This window comes from Epinephelus lanceolatus, chromosome 6 (genome assembly GCF_041903045.1).
Source record: "Epinephelus lanceolatus isolate andai-2023 chromosome 6, ASM4190304v1, whole genome shotgun sequence".
NCBI lineage: Eukaryota > Metazoa > Chordata > Actinopteri > Perciformes > Serranidae > Epinephelus > Epinephelus lanceolatus.
This window is the reverse complement of record NC_135739.1, coordinates 39,722,682-39,746,180: the sequence shown is the minus strand read 5'-3', so window position 1 is coordinate 39,746,180 and position 23,499 is coordinate 39,722,682. Positions and strand designations below refer to the sequence as shown.

The 23,499-nt window shown below is 40.0% G+C and overlaps 1 protein-coding gene across 10 annotated transcripts in view; it reads left to right on the top strand.

Moving 5' to 3' along the window:
* mast2 (microtubule associated serine/threonine kinase 2) overlaps positions 1 to 23,499 on the top strand; it is a 223,635-nt gene that overhangs the window by 181,715 nt on the left and 18,421 nt on the right. For 6 of the 10 annotated variants that reach the window (XM_033621676.2, XM_033621677.2, XM_033621682.2 and 3 more), the window contains 6 exons: positions 610 to 685; positions 3,341 to 3,361; positions 4,361 to 4,439; positions 6,267 to 6,421; positions 16,089 to 16,164; positions 17,316 to 17,525. In XM_033621676.2, the coding sequence (XP_033477567.1) occupies positions 610 to 685; positions 3,341 to 3,361; positions 4,361 to 4,439; positions 6,267 to 6,421; positions 16,089 to 16,164; positions 17,316 to 17,525 (617 nt within the window). The remainder of the gene's footprint in view (positions 1 to 609; positions 686 to 3,340; positions 3,362 to 4,360; positions 4,440 to 6,266; positions 6,422 to 16,088; positions 16,165 to 17,315; positions 17,526 to 23,499) is intronic. The other 4 variants (XM_033621679.2, XM_078169048.1, XM_033621678.2 and 1 more) reach the window with 3 other exon arrangements.

Genomic DNA, 23,499 nt, shown 5'->3' with positions numbered 1-23,499 from the left:
CCTTAAAGTCTTTACATAGTCTTAAACTTGAATTTGTGAGTTCTTAACTGCCTCAAGCACCTTGTCTAATTTCATTTATCCATCTTTAAACCAATTCAGTGTCAAAATAAGTCAGGCTCCTCTGTGTGAAAGTCCACATTTCTGATGTTACAAATCTTTAGACTAACCCTTACCACAGAGCCTAATATTGTCTTTCTACTTTCTACTTGCACTTACCTGTTAGCAAATTAGATTGACTTTACTCACTCTAATAGACATGTTCCAACATAAAACCAACCTCTGCACAGGACCACTGCTTACTGCAACGCTTATAAGAAAAAGATAATTTGAATGAATAAGAAAAAGATGATTTGTCCAAAAATCACTCTCAATTTTGGTAAGAAAATATTTAAAAACGGTCTTAAAAAGCATTACATTAAATTGTCTGATACTTGTAACAAACCTGTAACAACTGTTGGTTCACATGCTGTTAGCTTTTATCTGTTATATAATAATATAATAGATACAGAGATGACAACTTTTCATCGCCGTCCCTGGTCAGTGTGCTTACCTAATATTATTTCTTGTCTTCCTTCTCTTTCCTTTTCCTCTTCTGTTATTGTTTCTCAGGTACCAGTCCACTGGACAGCCCTCGCAACTTCTCCCCGAACACAGCTGCACACTTCTCCTTTGTTCCTGCACGCAGGTGAGACGCACAGAAACACACACACTCAGATGCGCAGGTGTGTTTGAGGGTCATACCTGGAGAACAAAATCAGTGCACCTTGTAGGGTAGGTCAGGTAAATTGGAATGAGCACAATCAGCAGCTTTTTAGTCTTTTCTCTCAATTTTCTCGAGCTCAGTATTCCTACAATTGTTTTTACACCACAGGCAGCAGGTTACTGCACTGTTTAACATGTTTAACAGTACAATTCATAGTCTTTTGTTGGAAATACAGTCAAAATTAAGCACCATAATCAGACAGGAAGTGAAGAAATTGAAGAATGGATAAGCTGTACTTCAGCTTTTAATGTCGATATCTTTTCAAGGCTGTGAAACAGCTCAGTGGCCTCGGCGCCTTGAGAGCCGAGCTGCTGCTGATGATAGTGTGTGAGCTGATGAGGAGGCAGATGATCACTCGGAGACTGTCACTCAAACCAGGATTAATAAACCCCTTATCTGTCTGGGCTCTCAGCACAGATAGTAATTACTGAGAGGGAAGGAGGGAGTAAGTGTGTGTGTGTGTGTGTGTGTGTGTGTGTGTGTGTGTGTGTGTGTGTCTGTCTGTGTGTGTGTGTGTCTGTGTGTGTGTGTGTGTATGTGCGTGTGTCTGTCTGTCTGTGTCTGTGTGTTATGCATGTTCCTGTGACAGATGGATGCATGCATGTTCAGGCACTTGTGTGATTTTTTTTTTTTAAATCCAAGATAAAAGATGTTGTGTAAAAGTTTGGTAAAGCTTGCCTCTTAAATCTTCATTAAGATGATGATGTTTCCATGGTAACACACCTTTCCTGATGTACTGAACCCCTCGGGTTATTTCCATGACAACATCATCAAACACTGTATGGCAGTCGAGCAGCAGTGCAGCAGCCAAAAAGAGCGTTAGTGTTGATTTGAATTGAAAATCCCTCTCTGTCCGACTGCTGACCCCAGTGCTGCACACGCTGTGACAACAGTGACACCATGTGGTGGAGGTTGGTACAGGTCATTGATTTGAGGGTCCATGGCTGGTTGTACAAAAACCTTGTCGTTTTTTTCCTCTTATGTTACCAAATTCACGTCAAACTTTTAAAGTGAGATAAGAAAAATGTTTGATTAGTCTGCAAGAGTCAATAGTACAACAATAAGTACGTTATTGTAAGGGTTTTGCTCACCTTAAAAGCATTATTTTTGGTTTGGCTTTTGATCCTTATGATAAAGGACATGTCTGAAAAATAACTGTGTCTAATAACTGCTGGAATTGAATAAAAGTGACCCCTGCAATAATATTACACACAGTTCCCAAGTCCTGATTTTTATTTATTTATTACAAATGATGAAAAAAAAATCTTGATTTTGGGGGCTTCATATTATTCCAAAAAGAATAAGAAACAGGAAGAAATAATATGTGACAGCAATTAGTTAAACTAGAAAAAAAAGTGATTTTTTCCCCCCCCCACAAATGAATAGGTACATTTTTTTTCTGTCTTTACTTGTGTGATTTCTCTGTCATCTATGATAATATAATAGTTATGTATTATACATGTTATGTTAAAAGTTATATTCTTATATTATATATGAAATTATTATAATGATAAGATATGTTAGAGGGATAGTTCTGATTTTCTGAAGTGGGGTTGTATGGGTACTCTGTCAGTTGGCACGCCCCTAGGTTGGAGAAGCAGGCAGGAGTCCGACATGAAAGCTAAGCCATCTACTGTTGTGGAGTGGGGCCAGCAACAAAACGTATTCCAGCCACCTAAAAAAAGTCCCACCTAAAAAACTCAGTATCAGTTTAGGTGCATGCTATATTTATAATGTTTTTTACTGCTTTACCTTAATGTTGAACAGTGATTTTCAGCAGGAAAATGAGGATGTTATATTGCTCTCTTAAAAGCCAGATTCCACTGAGAAAAACAGTCCTGGTCTGCCGCTGCCTTAATCAGTCAGTTTGTGTTGCTGTGTAACTTTGTCATTTAAAAAGGTTAATTTGGATTCACTCAAGTCACACAATACCACAAACGAACTAACTGATCGAAGCAGTGGTAGACCAGCAGCTCCCATGTTCAGAAAATTGACCTTACTGTTTTTGATATTGGAGTCTCATAGCTTTGACGAGGAGATGGGTAAGTGAGGCCGTTAACAGCTTTTCCATTGGACCTGGCCGTCTGATTGAAAGGTAATGCGGTGAAAATGCTCTCAACATAGCGTACATTTAAAGTGATAATGATTTTTTTAGTTGGGGCTTTTTTTAGATGGCTAAAAAACATTTGCTGCTGACCCCATCCACAGCAGTTCATTAGCTTCCCTGCTGTTACTCCAGCCTGCTTCTCCAAACTGGGGATGTGCCGACTAACATCCACTGTAAGTGACACACTTACTATGGATACGTACCTCAAACGACCCCACTTTAAAAAATCAGAACTCTCCCTTTATGAACATAATCAGCCCCTTCCACTGAAGTCTTTAGCAGGCATTAAGTTGGATTGTGGGTTTTGATCATTTCAGCTAAATTAGTAATTTTGCTGCTTGTCAATTGTTCTTAACTGTTTAAAATGATAAACTCTGGGGTTGGGCCAAGCTTGGAGAATGTGTGAGTGTGTGTCAGTGACAGCTGCATACAGCTATAAAAAGAAAACCACTGTCTTGTCTCCCTCACAGTCATGGACACAGGGCTGACAGGTAACCTCTCAGTTTTGACCTTAGCCCTTTTTCCTCCCTCCTTCTGCTGCCACCTTCCTGCCCTCTGTCCTGCATGGCTGAGCACACACATTCTGAATGACATCAACAAGTACCCTGCAGGGTCTCCTCTTCTTAAGCCTAACATTGTATATGAATTAGATATAAAGGAGGAACAACATCTCCAACTGCCGTAACACTTACTGAGCCTTCCCCAAAAACAGAAACTCTCTGATCACTTAAATCTTTGAGCCCAGAAAGAGTAGGATAGGTTGGTCACAAAATGGCGAGAAATCCGGCATTATATTATGGTTGTTCCTTGAAGGATAAGGCTGGTGATAATCCATGTTTTTCTTATTGTCAATGAATCTCATGAAAAGGCCAAAAAATACAATGAATGTATCTGTTAACACGTAATAACTCACTAGAGCCCCAAATGTGAATCAGTCCGCCACTGAAAATAGTCCCCAACAAATACACTATTTACAGCTGTTGATAAAAACTACAGTGAACGGCTGTTTTAGGAAATTGCTGAGTCTTTTTAAAAGTGAAACAACATATTTGTAAGGTGCTTTTAAAGATGTACATCGTTAATAGAGATCAATGGACTTGGAGCTGAGAGCAATAGAACATAATAGAAAATATTGAGAGACAGATTTCTTGACAATAAAAAAAACAGCTGGCTTATAAGAAACAAATCCTAACAGTGTTTGAAAAGTGTAAAATCCAGCTGGAGGTGAGGAGCAGACAGAGTGGCTGTCAGGTTTGGACTCCATCATGCTTTACCTTATGTCTGCAGAGTCTCAGTGGATCCTTCTCATGGCTTTTGCCTGCACTTTCGACTCTATGTTATCCTTGTGTTTGCATATTCCCTCTTGTAACTGAAACAATTTATTTTGCTGTATGTAATGGTGCCGCAGCTCCTTGATATGGTTGTTGTGGAGTATTGGTTTAAATATACAAAAAGGGATGCTGATGTCTTCATCTCTGTCTCTCCCTCAGGACGGATGGCAGACGCTGGTCTCTGGCCTCTTTGCCCTCCTCTGGCTATGGCACCAACACTCCCAGCTCCACTGTCTCGGTAAATATCTTTACTCTACATCTCTGCATATAAATGTATGTATTACTGTATATAATAATCTATGGATAAAAAAACAGAAAAAAGTGTGTTCTGCTCTCTCTGACTGTACTGCAAAGCAGCAAGCCACCAACACCACCCTCCGCTATGATATAGTCCCCCCATCTCCCACTTTCCACTCTTCCTCCCCTCTGATGCCCTCAAGTGTACTTCTGTTTCTCCTCTTTTTCCTTCCTTCGCTCCCAGAGACTTATCAACAGTCTCTCTGGTCTAATCCTTCCCCTTCTCCTTTACCTTCTGCTGTCCCTTCATCTCGCTTCTTAATACCCCGGTGTGCGGTCTCTCTGTGCCTGCCGCCTGTGGAATGAGACTCAGCACGCTTCAAAGGCAGTGAGCTGAGTTAGCTGGCTGTGAGAGCTTTTAACATGTAGATCCAGACACTGTATGTACAGAGGGCAAAATAAATGACTTGTTAGATAAAAAAGGGCTTCCCCTCGGTTCTGAATAATTATTAACTTGGTCATTTGCAGGTTAAAACACGATTAGACGTCAAGGTTAAAAGTAGGTAAATTTAAATGTCTTTTGGAGTCATTTTAATAGCTGTTTATTTTGGACTATTTTGGAGTTTACCTTAAAATATACAGCTTTAAATGCTGTTTGAGAATGGGATGAAAGTGGGATGAAAAGATTGAAACCTTTATCTTATTGAATGAAACAGATGTTGACAAAGTTTTCCTTTGCATATTGCAAAACATTTTACATCTTAGTAATATTGTTTCATGACTTAAATATTGTGATTATATCATCGTGGGGCCCCCTGCTGCTCCTTCATGTTACAAAGAAGCCCTGTAGGCCAGAAAAATCAGGCTGAGAGTAATGCTGACTTTATCATCTTGTCACATCAGCACGCATTAGGTGACACATTTGGAGGCACACTTATCATGTTTTGCTCTCTTTGTGGTGTGATCTTAAAATCAGTGATCAGATTGTAGTCTCCAGTCAGACAAACAGTGAAAAGATAAGAAAGTGAGCAAACAGACATGCAGCTGCAGTTGTATATGAAAACAGGATGCATTCTGTTTTAAGATCTGTGGACAAATAGCTGTATGCTCTACAAAAACACAGCAAATTGACTTCTGTCTGTGGCTGCAGGTGAAACATAATGAATTTAAAGTTCACTTTGTAATTTGACATTTATCAGGCTTCTGGACTGATATTTTTACATCCATAGCCAGATGTGGTTAGCTTTACTTACCGTCTAAGTTTAAAGAAGGACCACAGCTCCATCTCTGTAGACAAGTAACATTTAATTAGAATTGATCCAAAACACACAAGACCACCCTTGTGGTATGTGTGTTTTCTGTCACTCCACTGGCTTCCAATGATAAAAGTCACAGGTGGCATCACTTTTGAGTTATTTGACCACAAGGCCTTACAATTGTGTGTTTTTTGGAGAGCCACTCCATACTAAAGGCTCTGATTCTCAGGGACAGGGTAAGGCACTGGGAGGAAAACCCACACTCACCGAGCTTTAGTCTGATCCCACAGTAGCTCCAGTGCTGGACATAACCTGCATCCCATCTCCCTAATTTACCTGTCCTCACCCGGCCTGCATTAGCCCGAGTCTTAGCTTAGCTCCAGCCTAAACCCCACCTGCAGCAGCTCCAGTGCTGAATGTAATTTGCAGCCCGTGTTCTCCCATAACTAACTCCCTCTCCTTACCTGGCCTGGACTAGCCCAAATCTTAGCCTAGCTCCAGCCTAACCCCCGCCCGCAGTAGCTCCAGTGCTGGTTGTAATCTGTGCTCCCTCTGTGCTCCTCCTCTCACAGTCCTCCTGTTCATCTCAGGAGAAACTGCACCAGCTGCCCTTCCAGCCCACCCCAGATGAGCTGCACTTCCTTACCAAACACTTCAGCTCCGAGAGCATCACAGATGAGGAGGGACGCCGCTCCCCCGCCATGAGACCACGTTCCCGCAGCCTCAGGTAGGAGCTCTGTCATAAGTTTACACTTACTTATAACCCACACAAACACTGTGCAAAGCCTGAAAAGAACATCAAGGTGCTCTTCCTTTAGTGGCCACTAACTGCTAGAACATTTATATTCTGTGTCATAAAGCTTGCTTGGCTGATTTGCAATATGAATAACACTGAATGTAAATACTGCTGCTTCGACAAAATACAAATATTCAGTTCCTCCATTGTAACAATGAATACAAAGTACAAAAGCCCACTTACAGATGCTGGTCTCCTCTGGGTCTAATAAGTATTGTTAAGGCTTGCTGTGTTCCCAGATCAGAGCGATTACTTTGGTGTGCACAGTGTTATGAATTCAACTTCGAGAGGCAAATCAAGTCAGTCATTTTAAAATCCTATTAGTTTTTAAGGCACAATCTTGCAACTCAGACATTTAATTCTCCCCTAGGTCTCTGAGGTTTTCTGACCTAGTGGTGTTGTTGTACTGGACTGCATTATTTTGAAATGTGTTTTTAATACTCTTTCCCCCCTTCATGTTTGTAAAAGAGGTGAGCAAAAAAAGAAATGAATAATAGAGATACCTTTCAGTATACTCCAGTCTATTTGAACACCACTGCAAACTGCTGTACAACCACAATAATAAACACATACTTAAATTAATGCCCCTGAGAGGCTTGATTAAAACTGAATAGTATTATCTTCGTTAAGGTATGATCTGTGGGACAGATGTAAAGCTCTGGGTAGCCCTGCACTAGAATGATCAACTTCTTCTCCATATTTATCACAGACTGATATTATTGAAGAAGGGAATGGTATCTGTCAGCTGTGATTGGTTGGTTCTTGTCACATGACATGGGGTGCATGTTGCTGTGTTCCAAAAGTTGAAGGTTGTTTACCTCAGAGTGATCAGCTTATTCTGATTTTTAACCACAGTAGGAGCCCTTCTGTGTGGAGTTTGCATGTTCTCCCTGTGTCACCATGGGTTTTCTCCGGGTACTCCGGCTTCCTCCCACAGTCCAAAGACATGCAGGTTAATTGGTGACTCTAAATTGCCCGTAGGCGTGAATGTGAGCGTGAATGGTTGTCTGCCTCTATGTGTTAATGCTGCGATAGCCTGGCGACCTGTCCAGGTTGTACCCTACCTCTTGCCCAGTAACAGCTAGGATAGGCTCCAGCCCCCCCCAACAAACATTAGCACACCTTGCGGCCCTGGGTTGTTAATGTTTGTGTGTCAGTCTCCAGAAAGGTCAGACTCATCCCTCTGACATGTCCGTGACAGGTGGGAGCAAAGAGAAAGTCCTAACTGTTTATATCAGTGACACTCACCTGTCCACCTGTGGATCTGTCTTTCTGTCTGTGTTTCCGTCACTCAGTCCATCTCCAAGTCAAAATCTCTTTTGTCTTTTATCTTTTCATGATTCTCCTTCCATCTAGATTTTACCCACTTCACTCTTTCATTCACTGACTTTCAGCCTGTCACTGCCTCTGTGTGTCATCCTTCCTTAAACTTTTCTTTACTTCCATCTTTTTGCTTTCTGCCCCAGCTCCATCTCTTGTCTCAGCAGCACCTCCATCTTTATCTCTGTTTCTTTACGGGGAGATATTGAATTCTTTCATCCTCTGAGATGAAAGAAGGCAAGACTGAGTTGCATGGCGTGTATCTGATTAGAGTCCCACTGTGTTTGTTGATTGATGTCAGGCTCTCTCCCTGTGTGAGTGTGTGTGTGTGTGTGTGTGTGTGCGCGCACGTGCGTGTGTGTGTGCAGAAGTGCCATCTCAGGTAGTCCACCATCACCTTGTGTCTTAATATATCTTTCTGTCTATAAAATAAAATACAATTATCAATCATGAAGAGGTAAAAGATTAATTTTTCATGCAGATAGAATAAAACTGTGGAGAATAAGATGTAATGAAGTGTTCAGCTTTTATCAGAATTATCATAAAAGCTGACAAAACCAAAGCGCTGTAATTACAGAAATTAAATAGACTTTGAGCAAGTTAATATAAATGGAGGTGACTTTGAAAAGTGTTTTGGCTCCAGCCAACAGTCACCCCCCTCATGTGCAGGGTGGAGGAGCCTCACTGGAAAGCCTGACATCATATTAGTCCACCAGCAGTGAGTGTCATTAAAAAGCTCTTAAAGAACAGTCTGCAGACTGTCTGCAAGTGCAGATAAATAACCAACAGAGGGGTAGACTGAGGATTAGTGTTCAGTTTATTAGCCAGTTCAGTTTTGGATCCAGTTCCAAGTTGATAAAATACCCTGAAGATGACACTAGTGTGAGGAAAATGTACTGAGATCTGAAGAAGCTGTGGTGAATGAGACAGACAATATGCAGCAGAGACAGAAATGAAGTGCATGGCTGAGAGAAGAGATGATGATGATGATTGGACCCAGGGGAAGGAACAAGTGTGTCTGTGTATGAGAGAGAGTGAACAAATGAAAATGAGCTGCAGAACACAATTATATGCTAATTTTATGCTGTAAGGGATGGCAGTCACCCTTTTTTTTATCATTTAACAGTTTCTCTGTTAACTCTCATATTCAATCTTCCCCTCACAGTTTTTGCTCTTCTTTAGTTCCTGCAGTGTTTCTATCACCTCTTATTTTGTTTTTCTATCCATCCGCTGTCCACTCTTCCATACATTGAGAATGAGCAAACAGCATCCATCCATCATTCATGTCCCACTGTTACAGGCTTCCATTGCTGCACCCCATTGACTTTCTGTTTGCAAAACCACATATTCTCTTCTATCATACATATCAGCACTAATGTACAGAATTGTCTCCTTTTACATGTGGTGTCAGACTAAGTTAATGTATTCTAGCACAATTTTTTTCTTGTTCAAAAATGTAAAAACTTTAATTCATCACTGGTGTATTCTCATAAATATCGAACAGTAGCTAACAAGTGTAGTCAGTAAAAACTTAAATCCAATGAGAAATTGCAGAGATACAGCAGCCAAGTCACACACAGTAAATTACAAAACAAACAAAAGTTATGTTGAATCAATGCAAGATATTTAATCTGCACTGACATTAACTTCAAGATCTTTGTATACAGAGATTGCGCTATAGGGCTGCTACGAAGTCTCTTCTTTATGCCTCCTTTGCATTGTTAAACAGAACCAAATGATAGCAGCATCAGTCTGCTCCAGTGTGTGATTGCACACTGCATCCCGGCATACCACAATTATAAAAGAGGTGTAACGGGCTAATTCTCTGCTCGTAGGGAATCAAATTTTTTTCCCAGTTTGCGGACATTTACTGCCACTGTTCTTCTTCTTTGAGTTAGCCGCTAACTGCTAATGCCTGCTTTTTAAATCCCCCAAGGTGGGTTGCCAACATAATACGAAATGAAAACGTCACACCAATTAAACACCTGGTCAGGTCTTTCCAGCTTTACATTATGGCAGACCTTGTATCGGGGCTGTTACTACCTCCGTTCCCAGCTCAGAGGCAAGACACCCTGTCCACCTTTCCACAATCGTATCTTCTATACAGAACGGTGAGGCTGCATAATGCTGCTTTATTTCCGCCTTGAACAGGCGCTGTGTTTGCTGCATTAGAGACAATTACGTGAAATCAGAGATTGCAAGTTAACAGCCTTTATTTCACAATCTACAATCATGCCGATAACTCTGAAAGCCTCTAAGAGCCTGTTTAGACCAACGCTTAAACCACTTGTAGAGGTGTCCTGGGATGCATTTGACCACATATCTTTGTCACTAATACGTCCTGATGCGTCCTTGCCAAAAACTACATTATAGGCGTGGGATGTTGTGGGTTTCTGGTGACAGTGCACTGAAAGCTCTGTACCTGACCCATTTTATGTCAAGTGTTGCGTGACCATCTATGGTTTTGCCCTGTGTAAAGAGACATATTGAATTCTGCTGACAGTGAGACACAACCGCTTACATGACTTGTAAGCATGCTACACAGAAAGAAGCAAAAGTTTGGACGTATTGAGTGTGGGGCAGTAACAAAATCTGAACACAAGTGGTCAGCTGGAGCCCATGATAGACACAGTTGTGAACAACGATGTGTTTCCGGTGTCCAGGGAATGGAAATGGAATGGAACGTATGATGGATTTGCATTGAGTGTTAGGCTACTGTCAGTGAATCTCAGCACTTCCTGTACAGGTATTTTAAATTCAAAGTTTTCCATTTTCTTAAGTGTGCATAATTTACCCATGTCCTGGTAGGCATTTAATGTGACATATTTGCAGGACGTGTTGAGTTTCATTGACAGCAGCTTAAAGCCAGTCAACAAAACAGCGAAGGAGAAGCGATTTGAATTCATTACTGACTGAAAAGGATACTTCAAAGAAAAACACAGAACAGCAGCGTGGTACAGTAAGTATGATATGACCCTTTTGTTCTGTGCAAATATACACTGTGCTGGATAATTGTAAATATGGAGGAAGTGCTGAGTTTATATCAACAGGAAACTGAGACAGGAACAAATCACAAAACAGAGAGATGTCATTCCAAAATAAAACAAGATATACAGGTATATATAGCAGGACAAAAGCTTGTCTCTAAAATAGGTCTGTTTTAGATTAAAGTCTAGTTCTCCCTCCACTTTTTTGAATTTACAGAACAAAAATTTCACCAAAGCATGTTCCTCCTGCTCAACACTTTGTCGTTTGAGGAGATTTTTACTAAGATGTTTTCAGTGGAATCAGGAATGTCATTGTGGGATGTTGAGGTTTCTGTGGTGAACACATATAGTCTCAACACTCATCATACAGACACACACACACACACACCTCATCCCCGTTCTGCCCGGCTCTCTGTCACGGTCAATTAGGCCTCTCATTTCCCGAGTCGCCCGCCTCAGTTGTGAAGCATCAATGTTATTTTTCTCTCTCTCACACTCGCAGCCTCTCCCCCCTCCTCACCGCTCTCTCCCACTTGCCTCACCGTCACCATCTGATTCTCTGTCTCGTCTGATTTACTTCAATTACCCTCTCTACCAATAAGCTCTTTTGCATTTTGAGTGCCTTTTGTCACATGTGACATCACCACTTAGCTGGAGAAAAAAAAAGAAGACGCCTCTCCAACAATGTTTTAATTATCCAATTTTATAAAACACCCTTGGGTTGAGGTTTAATCTTCTATTCTATTTCATAAATATTTCCTTTCATTCTCACACTTTTGAACTTGTTGCCCCTCACTAAAACAAAAGTACTCTCCCTCAACTTCCTCCAAAGCCTCGTTTCCAAGGTCGTTTCTCAAAATAATGACGAAGACGTTTTTCGCAAGGATTGCCGCGAGGCGATTTTTATTTCCCATTACAGTAGAAATATAGCCATGTTCTAATTAGCCTTTGTCTGGCTTTCTTGTGTTATTCATCCCAGGGATTTCACTCCGACCTCCACTGCTGCTCGCTCTGAATGAGAGCTTTATTTTAATAAAGGCTCAGGCTGCTCACCGCTATGAGCACACAAGAAGAATAACACTGAGGGGAGGAGAAGAAGATATTCTGTGAAAATTAAAGAATGTACATAACAGCCTCTGGCACTGAATCCATCTCTGTCAAGGCTAACCTTTAATTACTGAGCCTGGCAGCAGAGCTGGCTGTCCAGCTTTTTGATAGATTTTTCTTTTTCGAGAAAAACACGAACATCAAAGGAGAGTTAGAAAGTTGAGCGTGTTAGAGCTCTGAGTGATTGACATACATCAGTGACAGTTGAGTGTGTGGTTATGTGTGGGCGCACTGTGCTTTGTTTGAAGGGTCACTTCACCCAAATTATACAAGAACTTCCTCACTTACCTTCAGAGTAATGCTCTGAGTGTCTTTTCTAACAGAAGTACTGTTTTCATTCACTAATTGATTCCAAACGCTTCTACCATGCTGGTCGTGTGCTCAGTGTCAGGTTAGCTACTGTAAATGACAATTCAACACTCCCTGCCTATTTTCACTTTAAAAGATTACCATGAAAGAGAGCGATTATGTATTCTGAGCCTCTGTAGGCTTTCAGTGTAAAATATGTGGGCAGGGAGTGATCAGTAGAAACCGCTTCAGCAACTTGAACTACATTTCCCCACAGCGGAAACACACACAGACTTACACTTAGGATACATGAATACATGAAACACAATATGAAAATCTGTTTGAAGTATTCATTTGTGAAGCTTTAATGTTTTAAATGTTATTTTCAATACCATTATCACCACAACCTATATTTTAATTACAAAATATTATTTGCTGTATTGGGGTGGAGGCAAAATATCTGAAATGCACATCTCAAAACCTGGGAAAATTAAACCAGAACTACTGGCAAGACTAGATCAGACAGTGCTGACCTGCAAATTCAGGCAATGTTTATGTCCTATTATAGGAGATAATATCTCTTATGTAAGAGATGATACAGGAGATAGTGTCTCCTGCATAGAAGATGAACTTTTAGGTTTAATTAGGCTGTTTTGAGAGTGAGAAAGCTGTTCTAAAGGAAGCACATAGTGCACCATACAAATGGCATTGAAAGTTCGGATAAATCCAACATAAGCAAAAAGTTTAACCTCCTTAGTTAACTAACTGCAAATGTCCACTGTAAAATATAGTGGGACTGTGCAGTGGCAGGCAGGCAGGGTTCTATTGGATATTACACGTAAGAACCGCCCAGCAGCAAGGTTAAGGTTCTGATGTATGCAGGTATGCAGTCTACTCGGCCAGCGAGTAAGCAAGCAAGAGGAAGAGCCTCTGGAAGCTGCGTTACACATAATCTTGCGGCCGGGCACTGCTTGGGAGATGGCATGGAGAAATCTGCTTCAGAATGTTGCCATTAAAAAGAAAAAGTCAATCAATCTTCTTTCCCTTGCTTGCCTAAACTTAAGATGTAGTCCAACATTGCCCACTAAAAAATGTTTTCAACTTGTCCCTCAGGGCTTCTGTAGATACCACCAGATGTAAGAACAAATGCTTTGCCTTGTTTGGTTCTTTTGTAATTTGGGTAAAGCTGTGCTTTAATCCTTCAGTAAATAATAAAGAATGAAAAAATTAATATCACAACAAAGCAGGTGAAAACAAAAGAAAAATGGAAGCACAGTTATGTGCGGTATTTCATATGTGTGTGTGTGGTTACTTGTCAGCATGTGTGTTGGCGTAATGATAAACAGCCTCCATGAGGTTTAGCTCATATGTCACATTCAGGCTGCTCTCATTCCTATTAAGCTGGTAATTGGACCTTCAGCTGCCGATGGATGACTTAAAGCATTACCTCATCGCACGGGTCACGTGTGTGTGCGCGCATGCTTGTAAGTGTGTGTGTGTGTGTGTGTGTGTGTGTGTGTGTGTGTACCGATGACTCATACTAACAAAGACATCTGGAGCCCCAAATTCATACCTTTACCTCACCTATCTCCCTCTCTGTTTGTAACACTCTTATCTCCCAAGGAATGTTTATAAAAAATACTTTTGCTTATATTTTTTATATTTTGTTTTATTTTAAAGTATAATTCATTTTATTTGATGTTGTTAATTCTTTACTTTGATGAATATTGTTTTATATTGTGTCGTAATTGTGGAATTTTTTGTGTGCAGAATGTGTTTTGTCATAGTCATTTGATTCCAGGTTTATCATTGGTTTTTTTTTCCCCGTTAAAGGGTTTTTTTTTGGGGAGTTTTTCCTTATCCGCTGTGAGGGTCTTAAGGACAGAGGGATGTCGTATGCTGTAAAGCCCTGTGAGGCAAATTGTGATTTGTGATATTGGGCTTTATAAATAAAATTGAATTGAATTGAATTGAACAAAGTCTTACTGACAGGTGTCTAAGATGAAAAATACTCTGCCGATTTTTTTCAACTTTAATGACAATGTTTTGTTCCTACATCAGGTTATTTTTTAAGTAAAGGTTGTACAAGTTACAAACAGTGAAGGATTTATTGGTTCCATAAAATAAGAAGAAAACAGGCAAGTTGTGGTGAGATTATCCCAGTGCTGTTTCCTTTGATTTACTAATTTTCTAAATATAAATTACTGTATCTTGTAAAACAAGACAAAATGAGACAGAATTGATATTAAGAAAATTCTTTGAAAATCAAGCTGGTATTGGAAGATTGGCCTATTTTGTAAAATGAATTCAGTATGTTTGAGCAAAATGACCACATGATTCTGTAAAATGGAGGTTATTTTCATGTGTGCCAAAAACTAAAATTGCAGTTGCAATATCTAGAAGGAAATGTTTACAGTCATAAATGAATAGGATGAATAATACAGCAGGCTAACAAAGCCTAAAATTGCCTGGAATGAAATTTCTCTCCCATGACACACACAAACACACACATAGCCACTGCCTGTCACCTGTCTCCATCCCCTATTCTCCTGAAAGTGAGACGTAGAAAGGTCAAGGATATTGCTGCTGTCGCTATTTTGTCTTATTGCAAAGAAAGGTTGGAGGTGGGGGGTGGTGTATGATAGAATAAGAAAAGAGATGAGTCCCAGGAGGAGGGAAATACAGAGAAGAAGTCCACTGTGTGAAAGACAGATGGATTGATATTCTGTTGGAGCCGTTATAGACTGAAGGAGACATCACTGTCAGTCTGTCAGGTCATGAAAACCCCTAAGAGCTGACGGACACCCACTGCAGTGAGATGGCTGAGTTGCCGACATCCTTGGTTTATTACTGACAGCTACCCACACACACAGACACTCACACACACACACACACACACACACACACACACACACACACACACAAACTCTGTCTGAGGTGGTCACTGGTCTCCAGAGGCGTTACCTTTGTGCCGTTCTGTGTGTGCAGCCATGTGAGTCCAGGGGTTGTCATGGTCTTCGGTTTACACTACTGAAGACACACATATGATGAAGACCCCAAGGTCCCGTTAGTGTGTGTGACCACCATACTGCCTTCATTCCCCTGCATTCTGGTGACCTAAACAATCCTGCATGTCACATGCAGTCTGCTCAGTTGTGTTTCTACGGTTCAGGGACAGGCAGCACTCCCTCTGAAAGAAGAGTAAAGATCACCCAGGATTTATCTTTAAGGAAAACTAGTGCCTATGAGAAGCACAAACTGGGCTGTGATCTGTTTCAGTCCTTAAAATAACCCAAAGTAAGGTTATATATTGATACCTATGAACCAAAAATGCATACTTAATTAACTTATAGCATTATCAACATCAGATTTCTGCGACCAGAATTTGAAAAGTTGCAGTATGCAGCAAAAGTAACACTAATGCTAACAATGCTATTCACTCCTGCTAAATACTGCAGTATGCACACAGAGCAGGCATGAAGTAGATGTTTATAGACAGTTGTTGCCTACACTGTGTATTTGACTTGATCCAAACAAATCAATATCTACTTGTGACCCTTTGTCATAGGTTATGGCTTCAATGTGGACATGATCTGTGAGCAGTTTGACACAGCAGTGATTTTTCCTTCTCAAGCCCCTTTACCACTGCACAAAAAACCCGCTAACACCCGTTAACATCTTGCTTTTTTGCTTCTCTTTTTTTTTTTTTTTTTAATGGGAAAGATATAAAATATATTCTGGGATCCTGTGGGGGTCCCCAGGTAGGGAGTGGTTCTAAGATGGCACCCTATTCATTCCTGCTTTTTTCTTTATTTCAGAACAACACATTCCAGGTATTAAGACTTAAATGACCACGGAGCATCTCCACTCACCTGTGTTTGTTTGTTTCATTTCAGTCCCGGGCGCTCGCCTATCTCCTTCGACCATGAGATCGTGATGATGAACCATGTGTACAAAGAGAGGTTTCCCAAGGTTTGTATTGCAGACACACACTTCCTGTACAGAATTAAGTCACTGTGGGGGGAGCAGAGAAGGAAGACGGAGGGAAATAGGCTGTAATAGACGACATAACATGGAAACAAGTCACAGTGAAAAAAGTGTTATTTACTTTATGTGTTTTGAAAGTTTGATACTAAAACCAAGTTGTTCTAGGCATTTCATGTGTAAAGATCTGCCCTCAACGAAAGGTTGATTTTGATCTAGATAGTGTAGACTCACACATAAAAAGGCTCAATCACTATTCTTTGCTGGAGGACTTTTATTGTGAAGGAGCCACAGGAAGTGTTGAGTTTATAGTAACAGCATATAAACATAAAACATTCTCATTTTCTTGAAAAATGTAAATGTGACATTGTTTTGGGAGGCAATCAGTCATGTTCCGTAACTGATGAGTTGCAATTCAGGTCTCAGATTTCAATTTCATGTCTAGTTTTTATAAATATTTGTAATGTAACTGTGTAACTTTGCATAAAGTATCATAATAAGTAGGGGTGTAACGATACATCAATCCACATCGACACATCGATTCATTGATTAACAATCCAATTATATCGATGCAAAATGAAAACATCGATCCATATCGTCATCTTAAAGATACACATTTATTTTGAAATTCACATAGCATGTCTGTGTCACCATTTCTGGGCAAGCGCGCCTCCACTCAAACAACAAACAGAGCTCAGAAATAAAATGGTCAAATCATATTGTAGTTGTTTTTGTGAGTTGATGTAAATGATTGTGTTAGATGGGCATATGATATCGCGTCATATCGATCGCAGGCTCCTGAATCAAATCGAATCAAAATCGTATCGTGACAGACTTTGTGATATCGGCAAACATCGTATCGTCATCCAAACAAATAGACATAATATCGTATCGTGATGAAGCTGGTGATTTACACCCCTATTAATAAGGTGCATAGAGTTTTCATATGTTTCATTCCTGTGTTTTTAATTATTGAGTATTTAGTCAGAATGGATTTACTCTTATATATGACACTGTCCTGTGCACAAGTAGATTTTAGTCATGCACATCTCTCCATATGTCCAGTATGCGCGTACCTCTTCTGTGACTCATCCTTCTCTCCCCCTCTAATCACCTCCCCCCTGCTCCCCTCCCCTCAGGCGACGGCTCAAATGGAGGAGCGTCTGGCTGAGCTGCTCAGCTCCTCGGCCCCGGATAAGGTGCGCCCGCTGGCTGACGGGGTCCTGAGCTTCATCTACCATCAGCTGATAGAGCTGTCCAGAGACTGCCTGGAGAAAAGCAGAGAAGGCCTCATCACCTCCCGCTACTTCTACGAGCTCCAGGAGAACCTGGAGAAGCTGCTGCAAGATGTAAGTCCAGCAACAGCTTATTCACAGCCCTGCAAACACATACTTGTGTTTTCAAGTCAAGAATTCTTCTAGAAAGCAAAAGGATCTCCTACCAGTAACTATAGAAGATGCAGAAACTCTAACCTCTCTGTAACATTTCAGTTTACTTGCACAACTAGTGCATTTTCACATCAAAAAAGTTTCAAGAATATCCTCTCATAAAATTGAAAAACAGTACATTAAAACTGTTTAAAAAAAAAAAAAAATGTCTTGGAGAAAAGAAAGAAAAAAGCATTCCCCTCAAAATGGTATATTTGAAGAAAGGCTGCAGTAAATCTGATTATAGACAAGGATTATTTTAATATATGTGTATTTTATTAATTTATAAATGGCTACATAGCAAAGCAGGCTTATTTATGAAGCACAATCAAAACAAGGCCATTCAGACTGCTTTACATGAGGCATAAAAGGCATTAAAACAACATTTGAAGACAAACTCAAAAAAATGAAAGTGGAATTAATTGAAATAATGCATACATTAAAAAATATTAAATTCATTATCAATACACACCAAGTACTTGCAGCAAGGCGAGATGATATCCGTCTCTTTATGGGGCTTTTTCATCCGTTCACATTTTGACTCATCATACAAAGAAAAGGTATAACTTAACATTAAAGCTTGATTTGTGTTTTCATTTAAGTGTTCTGGAAAGCCAATGTCATGGGCCTATTAAAGCTAATTGGAATGCAGTCCTAAAAAATGTGCTTTTCTCAGAACAGTTTGGCTGTTTCCAAAAATCAATCCCTTGTTCTCTAATTAACCGTTCCACGTATAATGAACAATAGATTGATTCCTCCACAGTGAGCAGTAAATTGACATTTCAGACACTTATGACACTTACTGAATCAGTTGCATGACTAATATTCACATCTGTCATAGGCAGAGCATTGCGTTGTGTCCATGCTATCTATACTTTGGATGGTGCTATATAAAGCATCATTATCACAGTGCCACACGAGAATCATAATGGTTAAGAGCAAATATAGAGCGCTAAGTTGCAAGTAGGGAGAGAATTCAGGCTTAATTTTACAGCTCCCTCAGTAAACTAATTATATCCTAGAAATTAAGTATGTAACTGGTAATTCATAGGCAGGTTCCTGGAAAGGATTACACTAATTGATGTGTTCAGTTACTGGTAAACTTCTAATTCATGAATTCCAATTAACTGGTAGGCAACAGTTCAGTAAATATGAAAAATTACTTTTGAAAATAAATCAGTTTTTTCTTAATTGAAACATCTGCTTATAAACACAGCAAAACTAAATCAACACCATGGCTGCCTCAGACCTTTGTCTTTGTTATCCTGCAATAAGGACCAAACTCCTTGGAACATTATAAGGATTTTAAAGACCCCCCCCCCCCCCCCCCCCAAAGTCCAAACATGCGCTGTGTTAAAACCCTGTCCTTGATGAAGACATCATGACTATGGCAGCCTCCCAGTCACGCTTGGTTTACCGTAGAACAACTCACGGCGTGACGCGCTCTGTCGTTCACTCATCATGGGTACAACCGTCAGTGCTATGTGATGTCATACGAAGGCACAAAGACTGCGGCCCAGGTGCAAACACATAAAACTCCTTCACACATTCCTTCACACACACTTGCTTTGTTTATTACCGACAAGCACCTCCGATCCGCTAATCCCAGCTTGGCGAGATGGGACCGTTTCGGACAGTTTGGGTGTATAAATGCGTGTGTTTCTATGCGTGTGAACCCAGAAATATATTTACATGTGTGTGGCGGCGCCGGCGGTGTGACATCTCTATTAGCTCAGTTTTCCAGTGCCTGGGGGGTGACATTATGGCTCCCACCGGCCTCTTATTGACCTTCTGTTCTACTGGGACTCAACACACAAACTATCTCTCCATCATAGACACACACACATATATGCAGGCGAGCACGCACACACACATCCTCCCCGATTTTAATTTCACACTCCAGCAGTCACCGGGGGCTGACAGATGACTCTCCCAGACGAACAGGAGGGGTGAAGGAGGTGCAGTCGGAGGGTTTTTGGGATGGGCGGGGATTCAAGGGGATTCCTCTGTTTCTGATTGGCCGGCACGCTCACAGGGAGGGAGGTGGATGTACGTGCGTGAAGCCTGTTCGAATGCTTTTGGAGGGTGTGAGGAACTGGACTTGAACACATCTGGAGAAGACGCCGATGCGGGCTGCAATGCGGGCCGGATGATGACATCATCATTTAGGTGGTGTTAGGCTGTTTTTTCTGTTTTGTTTTGGCGGGTGGCCAAGTGCGGCAGCAGGTGGAGCAGAGCTACAGAGGAGAGGAGAGGATGAAGGCCGTGAGCAGGTGGACAGAGGTGTGAAAACAGCCTCCCCACCTGCGTCGTTCATGGAGATTCCTCATTTTGTGGGTTTGGTTTTTTTGTGGAAACATGTATCGCGTCTCGTGGCAGAGGAGGCTGGAGGAAGAGGAGGAGGTGCTGGAGGATGTGCTGAGGAGGAGCGAGTGGAAGGTGTTCACTCACAGCTGGGAGGAGGAGGAGGCAGATGCAGACTTCACAGTTGAGTCAATTTCGGTTTGATTCGGTCAAGCTTTATAGGTAGCCGAAACTTGTTTACGCTGATGAAGACAAAGAGGATGGGCCTTGTAGTTTCAGTCAGACCCAAGGGCAGACTGAAACATGTCAGTGCTGTTGGATAAACAGAGTATACCAACTCACTCTAACTTTGAGCTCAGGTTTAGTTCTACTTTAGGTGGCTTTGTTCGATGCCTCAGGAGCTGCTTGTTCACCTTTCACTTCTTTTTTACTGGGCTGTAACTTCCTGTCACACTCATAACAACATATCAGTGATACACACTGAAAGTCATTGATTCTTAATCTTTGATTATTACTAGTATTTAATTCTAATTTATTTAAAACAAAAACAGTTTTTTATAGCTTGTTTTGTAAGACGCGTGACCTCTTTTGAAAAAATTCCAAAAAAATAATTGAGTGTGATCCAGAGGTCAATGACAGGTGCATTAATTATTCAATCTTCTTATAATCAGTCAGCTGCTGTGGGTGTTTTTTATCCACAGCTCGTTAATAATTCAGTCTTTTTAATGAGTCATCAGGCCATTTTTACTAGTTGGTATGACACTGGGATGTCTTGTTTTCTGATGGATTCTTTTTAATTAGTTAAGAATAAAGTAGTAAATGGACAACATGCTTTTTAAAATATATTTAAAAGTAGTACTTTACTGGTCTAGTGCACACATTTAAGTGTCATTTTTCCTCTTTCTGACATTAAGGACTGATAAATGATGCCTTCACTGTTTTGCTGTGTGAGTTTAGTTGGGTAACAGATATTTAAGTTACCAACTCAGCCCTTCATTATCTGGACAGTTATCTGATCTTGGATCTGATCTTGGTCTTACATCCTGGTGTTGATTAGGTTAAAGGGTCATTTCACTGAAATCATTGTGTATCTGACCTTGACACTTTTTTTCTGAAAAATCCATTGAGCAACCTTTTATTGAAAAAATAATCAAATGTGATTTTTGTTTGTTTTAGTTTTTTGGGTTTTTTTTAATCGAGTTAATTTTATTTCTGATCTAGTTAATTACATATTAAAACAACAATAAAGGGACTTGCAGAAACAATCAGAGGTTTTAAAGAAATGGATACCTCTACTGTGGTATAAACTGTGTAGAAAATATATCTTTCAGTGAAAGTGAATGGAATTTATTTTGTGGAGAGGGCAAGAAGTTCTGCTTGTCTTCCCACAAACGCTGTCAATGATTTTGGTGAACTGACTCTTTAACTGCAATTCTTCAAAGAACAATGTAAATTGAAACCCTGTTTTTAGGCTGTCTTTAGGAAAGTCTTTACGTTTTTCAGTTGTCAAATATTCATTTAACAGGTTTCATACATCCTCATCCTTCATCAGTTCACTTGTATAATAATATCAGGTGTGTTTTCAGAGTATAAAATCATCCCTCCTCTGATGAAATCTAGTTTTCATCAGTCCACTTCTGGTCTTCACATGTCTCCGTCCTTTGGCTTTGTCCTCCTTGCTTATCCATTACTTTATTCATCCATCCATTCTTTTTCTCCTCGTGTCATGACCCCATTACAGAGCTCGCAGGAGGCCGACTCACCTCTCCTCCTTCTGTCGTCCTCCTGCTCTTGGTCTCCTCTTTTATCTCTCCTCCACCTTTACCCCCTCTCCTTCGTCTCTCTTTTCTTCGCTGCTCTTCTTCTATTCCTCTCCCTCATCCATCCCTGTCACAGGGGCCTTAGTGACCTGCCTGGCGGTCACTATGGCAACCTGCATCCAGGCCATCTTCTGCTGGAACCCCTGGGAGACCCTGTTAGACCCCTGTAGGTCACCTGAGGGCAGAGAGGAAGGCAGAGTGCTAACTCAGGTCTGGTGATCTGTCACCAAGTGTCGATCGGTCACTCTGAACGTGCAGCTTCTTCGTCAGGGCTAAGATACAGCTGATAACATCTGGGTTTAATTGGCTCTCAGCTGAACTTAGGTGGAAACATCACCTGCTTGGAGAAAGTGATGAGCACTCCTAATAGGCACGACATACAATAGGTGGCATCACCTCTGTTCCATTCATTTGTAAGGGAACAAGATGCCACATGATGCTTGATCTCCTGGAATGTTGTGCATGTTTGTATGACATTACAAGTACAAATGTTTTCACCTTTGACTATAGATCAGTGTTCAGAGTTTATATTGAGATAACCACTTACTGTTTGAAATTTTTCAGTATAAAATACATGGACGCAACCATAAACTATGATGAAAAGATCATTCTTAACCTCTCAATGTTTAACTATCTTTTTTAACAATTATTACTAATCAACACGAAATACATTCATGTTTTTAGTTTTAAAATTAGCAAAAATGCTCAACTTTCACACATTTCAACATCTACATTGCTGCTACTTTTTTTTAAATCTGAATTATTGCTTTCAGTGTATGAAACCCATGAAATTACAGTCACTTTTATTGTCCAGATGTTAGGACGTCAAAAAATAAATTAATTAATTAATTTTAAAAAAAAATAAATAATTTAAATGCTAAAAAAATTCCACCTTTTTGTCTACTTTCACTTTTTCATGATTGAAAACATCACTAAATCAGAGTTACTGAACAGTAAGTAAACCTGCTTGGAAATTAAATTATTACCAATAACAAATATAAACAACAACTCAAATTTAGCAAAAATATCTCAGGGTTGGGGGGGAAAAAAAAGACTCAAAAATGAAAAAATGTGGCCTTAAAAAGTCATGCAAGTTCACACAGAGTGACATAATGAGTAAAACATTTTGACCTTTGACCATAAATCAATATTCAGAGTATATATTGACTGACCAATGAGGTAACCACTTCCTGTTGAGCCATTTTCAGTATAAAATGCATGGGTGCAACCATAACATTGATGAAAAGATCATTCCTAACAAATTGTTGTTCAGACATTAAATTATTTACTTTAAGTTTTGTTTTGTTTTTTGAGTTTTTTTATCAGACCCATTAGGAATAAAATGACATGAAATACATTAATGTTTTTTAATTTGAAGTCAGTAGAAATCCTCAACTTTCACACATGTGCAACTGCTGCTAATTCTTTCTTGTAAATTTGAATGATTGCTTTCAGTGTATTAAACCCATAAAATAACTAACTTTTAAAGTATAGATGTGAGGGCATCAAAAGGAAAATAATACTAATAATAAAAGCTTTTAAAATGCCTTTTTTTTTTCCTTTCTTTTTTTTTTTTTAAATATAAACTTTCTGGGGAAATCAAATTAGTGCCGCTAAAACTACAAGAAACGACTCAAATTCAACAAAAATAGTTGAGGTTGAAGTTGAGAAAAAAAGACTCATAAAATAAATAGTGGCCTCAAAAGTAACAAAACAAAAACAGATTAAACTGAAACATATTACATATTAAATGATGTAATTCATGTTTTAAT